The 9,153-nt window shown below is 38.4% G+C and overlaps 1 protein-coding gene across 2 annotated transcripts in view; it reads right to left on the bottom strand.

Annotated features, from left to right (window-relative positions):
* Positions 1–347: 347 nt before the first annotated feature.
* The window catches only part of MRPL15 (mitochondrial ribosomal protein L15), a 9,068-nt gene continuing 262 nt past the window's right edge, over positions 348–9,153 (bottom strand). The window contains exons 2-5 of one of the 2 annotated variants that reach the window (XM_009709736.1): positions 5,627–5,784; positions 2,769–2,934; positions 2,135–2,258; positions 348–921 (exon numbers count right to left, since the gene is read on the bottom strand). In XM_009709736.1, coding sequence (XP_009708038.1) covers positions 584–921; positions 2,135–2,258; positions 2,769–2,934; positions 5,627–5,784 — 786 coding nt within the window. In that variant the 3' untranslated portion in view covers positions 348–583. The remainder of the gene's footprint in view (positions 922–2,134; positions 2,259–2,768; positions 2,935–5,626; positions 5,785–9,153) is intronic. The other variant, XM_009709737.1, reaches the window with a different exon arrangement.

The raw sequence follows: 9,153 nt of genomic DNA, 5'->3' as shown, positions 1-9,153 counted from the left end.
TCGTGCTATTGATGGCAGTGGCAAAGTCCAACACACTATTATGGAATTGAAGAGGTAAATGAATTCTTCCGTACTTTGTTATTTCTGGTGGTTTTTAGTTTCCCCCATCCAGATGGTCTACCTTTAGAGGTATTCAAGGTAACATTTTCTAAAACATAACGTTATTTAATATGATTGTAAAACTAGTATTAGCTTTGTACAGACATGTTTCTGATTTTAAATTGAGGGGGAAAAATATTAACTAATTATTAGATCAAGCTACTGTTTGGAATCATCCTCTGAAATAAATGCAACATGGAAACATTTTGTCTGAAAAAAAATAACTGGCAAATCATAGCAAGAGAAAGTGCCCTAACACACACGTTATGTCAAACTCTACTCTGTTTCCAAACGTTCAGACTTTTCATACACTGTATTATGACACTAAAAAAAGTTGAGAGCTACACCAGAAGATTACATAAACAAAAATTTATGTTTTGTCTAGTATAACAGGAGTCTTAAAAAAAAAACAAACACCACTTTGTATCCATTAGTTCATACCCAGATGTTTCCTGTACACCTGCAGTTGTCTCCAGTCCTGAATTCATGAGCTGTAGTATTTTAACAGCCTCTCATCAGTTGGTTTTAGAATTTTCTTGTCTGCCATGTTTACGATCCATCCTGGAGCAAGACCAAAAAATATCTGTCTAGGATCCTTGCGTGTGCTCAACATTTTGAAGAGTTCATCCTTGGTTATGTCTGGTAAGACATAGCCATATTTCTTGGCAAGTTCACGCCTGGCTTCCGCAACCTTAGATGGATCTGCCAGGTACCCACGATTTCTGGCATCTGTGTAGTAACGGACTAGATCTTCGGGTGGAAGCATTCGCTTTGGAATAGGCTGACCACGCAGAAAAAATACTACTGGCTTACATAAAATTTCTGTGGGCAAACATGAGAGAAAATTAGATACTATGCTTTATAATACATATTTAAAGACATTAAATTACACCTTCTTATTTAGTATTTTGTCCTAAATACATTACTAAACTCTTACTAAAAAGTACCAAGCAAAAACCCAAATCTTAAGAATACTCTTGCTCAGAATGAGATAGTGGTTAAGTTTCACCTCACCAAACAAGCAACTCTGTTTTAACAAGATATTTATAGTTACAATCTGGATGAATTCTTACTTCTAATACATTTAGAATGCCTACTTTGGAATGATACAATAACCAAGGTAGACACTGTCATTTATTTAAAGGACTGAATTCCAAGTCAGAAGCAATGCATTTGCACAGCTATTTAGACAGTGTGCCAACAAATGTCAAATTTAGCGTTTCTGTAAGTATTTTAAATAAAGAATCAATGGCACATGCACCTATTTAGTCATTTGTGAGACTATCCTCTCCTCTTCGAAGTTTTACTGAATTTGGCAAATTACATCCTAGATCCTCTTAACATTAAGATTTTGTTTATTTTCTGGATTGGAAAAAAAGAACTTGTATCACTCCATGGTAACATATTTTGCACACTGAAAATGTCTATTCCTCTTGTTCTCAGCCTCATTCATATATGAAAGCTCCGTTATTGTCATTAAAAACTGTATGAATGAATATTAGGCAGGATGCAGCCTCAAGTAAAGCAAAGCCTCATTCTTCAGTGAAAGTGTTCTGAAAACAATAGCCATTTTGACTGGAACGATTCTGAGCTTCTGTAACTTCTGCTACTTCCTCACTTTAACCAGAAAAGTATTTTAAATTAAAAATATAAACATCAATAGTGGTTTTTAAACCTAATTTTTTTCCCTGATTTTCTTAGTGTTACTAAACACGTGAGAAAGTTAGAAGACAAAAATTCAAAGAAACAATCTTTTATTAGTTCCTTTATTTACAAAGCTACTTGGATTTCCTTAACTGGCTGACTGGGAAACGATTAATAACACTGGTACGGCTAAACAGGTGGATGGTTAAAAAAAAAAAAAAAAAGAAAAATGACAACGCATTACAATTCAACATTTGTATTACAATGTGTTGTTGAAGCTTTTAGAAGTAGTGGATCATTTTCCAGGAAGAACTATGTTTGCAACTTTGATTTGGATCATTTAATCCTCACACATTCAAAAAAACAGGCAGAAATGAAAAGAAATTCTTACCCAAACTCCTTGGATCATAGAATGATGTTGTTACCACACCTCCATTTTTTTCTATGGTTGCAATTGCCAATTCAGATGCCCTCTGCACTTCAATATTTACTTTTGCTGAAAAAATATCAGCACCCTGCAAATTTCAACACACATCAGAGTAACGTTAACATGAATATTTTAGGACAGATGTTTATTCTTCTCTGCAAGGTTGTAAGAAACATTAAATCCTGCAAAATATTATGATTTATTTGTTCCCTGCACTGACAGGTAACCAAATTGCCCTCACTCAGTCACCTGAGTTGAATGAAAAAAACCAAACAACTTCGCTGTTCCAAAACATTCAAACATTTCTTTCAGTACATTCTAGTTTTCTGCTGTAAAATATGTCTTCGACCTCTTGTCATGTGCTCCTTAAGTATCATTTTTGTAGTCTCTCAGGTCTTAAAACATCATCCTGGGGTTTTTTGCTAACACACAGTGCCCTCTTGTGGATTTATTACCACAAAAATCCCACAGCAAACCAATTTTGAAAATCAAAGATGCTTCCAAAACACGGGAAGGACCATCTGACAGCCTGGTATGGAAAAAACTGAAAACCCAAGGCTTTATACTGCCTGAATTAATAAGTGTCTTGTGTGCGTACCTCCTCCACCAGCTGGACACCATAATCCCTTTTGAGAGGTTGTACTGTTACACCTCTGGCATTAGTGAGCTGTGTTAAGTCAATTGGTTGCGTGGGGTCAACTCTACCCAAATCAATCAGGTACTGCAGCCTCTGAAGACTGAGCGGTTGATACTGACGTCTGCGGCTGAGGAGAGGAAAACAAAACAAAACAAAACAATCAAAACAATGAGAAATTTACAAAACTGAAGCTTTAACAGGAACTGGTTAACTGAGATACAGCATGCTGTATTCCATTTTCTACCCACTCCTGAAACTACAAAGTAAATGTTTAAAACACACCCATCCGTAAGCCAAAATTTTAAGTTTAATGTAATGCAAATACAAGCCCTAGTTAAAGCCCAAGACACCATTATGCCTTCAGGTTTGCTCACACACCTCCACCTCGAATATGGTATCAATCATTTTGCTGTCGCTGAGCTCAGTTTACTCCAGAATACCTCTCTACCTGCTGTGGTTTAAGGAAGCAAAAAAGATGAAGAAATTAAAATGTCAGCATTTCTTGGTAAGCCAAGAAGATTCTAAATAACTACCATCTTCGAAGTGAATTCAGCTTGGCAGCTTCACTGATACATTCAGAAAATCCAACAATAACAAAAAAAAATACACAGTCAAAACCAAATACACTCTCTCCTTTCCTACAAATTTAGTCAAAGACTATCCGCCAAACCCTGTATGTGCTCCTACACAGCTTGCCTATAGCCAACAAGATGTTTTTATTCCGTTATCACTGTACCTGACATTCATAAGTATTGAATGGAATCTTCCTCAAAATAGCACCAAGAAAGAGAAATACTGAGAAAATACGCCTTAACTCATATCCCCAAAGGAAGCTGGAATATTCTGTCAATAGCCATCAGCTTCAGTAGAATCTACTTTTGCTTTTTATGAAGTTCTAACTTTACTATACAAACCAATCTCTAGAACAGTTTTCCCCATCCCAGTGTCTATGCCTACCGCATACCATTTATGCTGATGCTCAAAACTTTCTCATACAATCAGTTTGACAACTGCTATTGGAAAACTGTGAGTGGTAGCAGAAAAACTGAGAAAAACTTATCTCTGTTATTGACAGGCTAAGTAAGAAGGACAAGCAACAGAATTTGCACTATCAGACAGTTCCTAGAGCAAAAGTTCAAGAAGTAGAGGAACACCACTGCAGGCAGAAAGAAGAGTGAGGTGAAGATAAACATGCTGAGACATTATTCAGCATTCTCCCATCCTGCCACGATGGCATCTCTCAAGTGCACTTAGAACGTTCACTAGAAAAACACTTACAATAGCCTGACATCGAAATTTTGCAAACAACATTGAAAAGAAATTAGAGTGCTTTTTCGTTTCCACGTGCTGTCAGATGTGGTTAAAAACAGCAAGACCTTATTAATTTCTTGTCACTGCAGAAGTTTGGATTTTTGCTGTTGGTACCAATGAACTTGTGATCATTGTTAACATAAGGAGCTCAGTGTCTGCATTCTGCAGCATTTCCTTTGTAGGATGGTGGATCTACACTCTGTCTTCAGCTATTGAAAGTGCTTCTCACTTACTCTTGTAACAACTTAAGCAAACAAGAGGAAATGATAGTACTTAGAAACAGAGTTTGAATCACACTTCAAAACTAGTACGACTCACAGAGAAAACCTTTAATAACCAGGACAGGTCTGTAAGTTATACTGCATGCATAAAGAATGGAAATACAAAAACGCACAGCTATTTGATGAAGATACATCACCAAATGAAACATGAAATCAAACTGCAATTTTAACAGTTCAAACACAAATACGCATTAGTCTTTTCATTCTTAAACTGTCTGCTAGGTGTGGCATGTTTGTATTAGTACTGCCTACAACAGCATTGTATGGGTACAAGTTTTCATGATCATACTTAAAAGCAACAGAATGGTTAGTGACCCAGGTAACATACATGCTATCTTAGGAGACAAAAAACAACTTTAAACAAGAAAAAATTAAAAAAAAATCAGAATTTTGTAATTGTCAATGTAAGTGAAGGAAGTGAATAAAACACTGGCATACCGCTCTCCATCTAACAATAGTGACTGGAGAAAAGACATGTTAGAAGAATAATTTTAAACATTAAAAAGCTGGAAGACCAATATGACACAAACAAGCACAATGTGAAAAAAGGACAGAAGTGTCAAACAAGGCAGAATGCCTGAGGAGAACAATGATAAAAGATGACTCAATGGCCTCAGCCAGCAGATTTGATATCAAAGAGCTTGTTAAGATCCTAGGTGAAACAGATGGAGTACAGACAAACAAAGACTGCAGTGTTGCACGGCTAAAAAAGTAGAGTCACTTTTTTAGAGAGAGAAGAGAAGCAGAATTGTTTGGCTACCGGCAGATCAGAGCTTCAGGTGAATAAAGAGAAGAGAAATAACAAAGCAAGACTTTGGATTACACTTCCATGCCTAACATCCTCACTCGAGTCAATGGGACCGATCCCAGTCAGTTCAATAGGTTATCTGCTGTGCAGACAGGCAAAGCGAAACAAGCACCTACGGAGGAGTGGTCTCAGAGGAGAAATACACTCAGCTGTAGGAGGAACGGTAGCCTGCTACATATGAGGGATTATGCAAAGAAAAGGGTACATAAGCAGAGCTGTAAACCAACAGAAAATAAATGAATTCACTAAAAAATAAGCTCACAAGAAATGGGAGATTCTGCTGGTAAGGAAGCTAACAATCTGAGAGGAATCTCTCATTTTCAGTCAGGCTTGTTTTGGCATACTAGATTTCGGCTTCAGGAGAAAGATCAAGAAAGGCAGACAATGATTAATTTCTGAGTAAACGTGAAGAAACTTACCTATGTCCCTCGTTAAATCCATATTTTGGTATGGCCAAGTAAAATGGAGTTTGACCACCCTCAAAGCCTAATCGGGGGCGATTTCCTCTTTGTCTCTGTCCTTTGTGACCTCGACCACATTTCCTTCCTCCGTATCTTCCACGGCCACGACGCCTCTCCTTGAATACAATCAATGATACATTTAGTCAACTACTTTGGAGGTAAGTATCTATAAAACATAAGATTTCAGAGATATAAACAACTGAGCAAAATGCCGATTCTTGAGGAAAAATTAAGAGATAGCTCTTTCCTAAGGGAAAAAATAGAAAAGTATTTAATGTGACTTTTTCAGAGCACAGCTCGAGGCAGACACCACAAATAGCCTGAAAGTTTACACAAACACATATTGTGATAAAAGGACTACTAGTATTTAATCCTATCTCTGATACCCTACTCTCTCCAAGTCAGAGAATTTTCCTGAATGAACTATTGGTATTTCCTCCTATTTCATGAGAAAGTCGCTCAGGAGTTTCTGAACACTGACAACGAAAATAGAATTTAAAAAAGAGAAAAAAAAAAAATCAATTCTACTTCAAGGGGCGGGGGAACCAACTATATACGCTATGAACACATATAATTTTCATGGACTCAGACTTTCTAAAGAGTCTGTGACTGTTGCAATTTCTACTGACTACAAATCAAAAGAGAAGACTGTATTTTAAACCATTATTATCTTTAAATTAAGACTGTGATACTAAGCTATTAGTTTCCTGAGCACTTTAAAGTAGCATTGCAGCCGTAAGTAGCAGTGCAGCAACCTTCCTGCACTCACCTCCTATTGGTGCCAGCAGAAGCACTTGCACAGCTAAATGGTGAATGACATCAGAGAGATAAGCAAAGGCAAACTTTTGTTGTTGTTGTTTAATTTAAAATCCAGGTCAGTTGCACCATTCACTACAACTCATGGGTATGCAAATACCTATAGGATTACAAAATAGGCAGTAAGCAAGGGTGGAAATGAGCAGCTGGGAGTGACCGCTATTAAATGAAGAAGTGTCAACTCACTCTGACCTAACTAATAAGTCTTTCCATGTAAGATGACTTAATTTAATTCATATATTGAAGAATTTGCAGCACTAAGGTACACTTTGATTTCTTCATGCTTTGTCAGGGATAAGATAGAGCCACAAGCTTCAGAATCCTTGCTGCCCTGCTGCACATGGTAGAGTTCACTGTTCAGCTCCAAGACACAGGATCACATCTGCGCATCGCTTTCACGGATCCATTTGATCTTACAAAGTTTTTCCCATTTAAGCTAATATTCACTAGTGTGTAGATACATGTGGAAGGAGCAATGTCATGTTGCTAACTAGTCTCCTAACTGCATGATGCAATTCACACATTTGCTATTTTCCATAGCATTCCTCCATGCGAATCAGTCAAGCTGGGAGACATGTAAAGCAACACATTCTAAATGGTATTTGTACTGCTTATAAGCTAACTTTGGTTACGTCACAGCAGAGTCGCTGTTGGATCAATAATAAAGTAAATAATTCATGTAAGCCTCTTCAATTTCTCATTTTTTGTATTCAACACTCAGCCAACCTTCAAGCACCCTAATCCTACAAATCACTCTATGCAGTGAGAGTGCAGCACAGAACACTGAGTAAAACTCAGGTCTGAAAACTGCTTATCACCTCATGGTACTTGATTATTAGCCTAACACTACAAAGACATAGAAGTTGATGTTTTATGCTCCTTATTGTGTCTGTAAGTTTTCCAAAGTTACGGAGCACTTAATGTGCACTGAAACATTAGCAGAAAAGCCAGTACAGATGTACATCAGAAAAAAAAATGCATTAATATATTTAAAACATCATCTGACCTAAGATGCACGGCTGTATTAACATTAAATAGTACAGAGTTCAAGTGCAGTTTTATGCTATACTAGACCATCCCTGCCACCACAGGAAGGGATGTCCTGACTTGTCCCCAGCCCACACGCAGTGCTTCTTTACTCAAAGCGCCTCTTGCGCCGACACAAGCAGTTGTGTGTTCTGCGTTGGACAGGTCAGGGAATTAAACTGGATAAAAATTAATTTTTGTCTAACTAGTTTTCAGCTGTTTTAGTTCCCTGCTCTGGCTCTTCGCACAATCTCCAGCAGCAGTACAAAATACACAGCGTGTGTGAGCACTTGGAAGCAGACGGGAAGGCACAGGTGGTCCACCCCTTCTGGCAGTTGCCCGTGCACACACCAGATTACACAGTGACTTTAGTTAACACAAATACACTGACAATATCTGGTCACAAATGGAATGTAATCAGTACATTGACCAGATTTTAGATTGCCAAAGGAGCCAATCAAAACCTTTTTTTTAGCTGCAACTTCTGATTGTGAAGTCAAATGCTCTTAAATCTGCCTATCTCAGAACTTCCCTAATCACAGAATAAGGTCAAACATGAAAAGAAAAATACCAGAGAAACAGAGGTGAGGTCACTTGAACAAACTCTAATTGAAGGCAAACAGTTATCAGTAACATGGGGAAAAAGTGTTCATTTCCTAGATGCACTTGTAAGTTACTTGCTAAAGACCCAGTGATCATACAAAAATCTCTACTTTCAAGATAAAAAAAAAAAAAAAAGTGTTTTCTTAAACCCACCAGCTACCTTGAAAAACAAAGAGTCCCAAGACCAAACACTGGCAGGAAAACATCAGTTCTAGTAAACCTCTAGTTCAGACTCTCACAACTTCTGAATGCTGAGCCTGAAAATACCATTTTGGAGCCTGGATTAGTTTGAAAAACCTTAAGAATCACCACTCCAGCCCTCTACAGGGCTGCTTCTTCCCGCTCCAGTTGAACCTGTCCAAGCTGGGCATTCACAGCTCCAAGTGAAGTAACTTGACAGGGGAACCCCAACAGCTGCAGCAGGGAAAAATTTCTATTCTCTTATCTCGTCACAGGTTTACAACTACAACTACGCAGCGCTCATCAACTCTGCAGGGACTTCTAGGGACCCTTGAGCACTGACAGCAAAGCGCTGCTTGGTGCTCCCTGAAAGTTCTCTATTCCTATGACTTTAGCCCCTGAACTTCATCCCGCTGTTCACTGATATTCCCCCTAAACCAAGTGAGTTTCTTCCTACTTTCTTTTCTCTAATCCTCTATCACTTTACAAGGAGATAGGGAAGATAACGTTTAGTTTTCTTTTCAAGAAAGCAACAGTAACAAGAGGTGCTGGCTGGCATCACATTCCTTTTCTTTTTAAGCTCTTTAACCCTCCTTTTTCAAACGTATTAGCTCATCCCATAAACATGTGGTATTCCATAATTTTTTACTATTTCCACCAGCCCCCCAACAAAAGCCCTGAGGTTTAGCGAGGGCTGCTCATCAGCCAGGTCTCTGTGGGGACGGCCACGCACACCGGCTACAAGGCATACAAAAGGCAAGAACAGGGCCAACAGACACAACAGTGCCACTCACTCCTTTGCTTTCCCACGCCTATTCTGGCCAGGCCGCTCTCCTGGGCCAGCCGCGATCTCCCCAAAG

Source organism: Cariama cristata, unplaced genomic scaffold (genome assembly GCF_000690535.1).
Source record: "Cariama cristata isolate BGI_N322 unplaced genomic scaffold, ASM69053v1 scaffold1851, whole genome shotgun sequence".
Lineage (NCBI taxonomy): Eukaryota > Metazoa > Chordata > Aves > Cariamiformes > Cariamidae > Cariama > Cariama cristata.
Note: the sequence above shows the minus strand (reverse complement) of the source record. Positions and strands in the feature narration are given on the sequence as shown.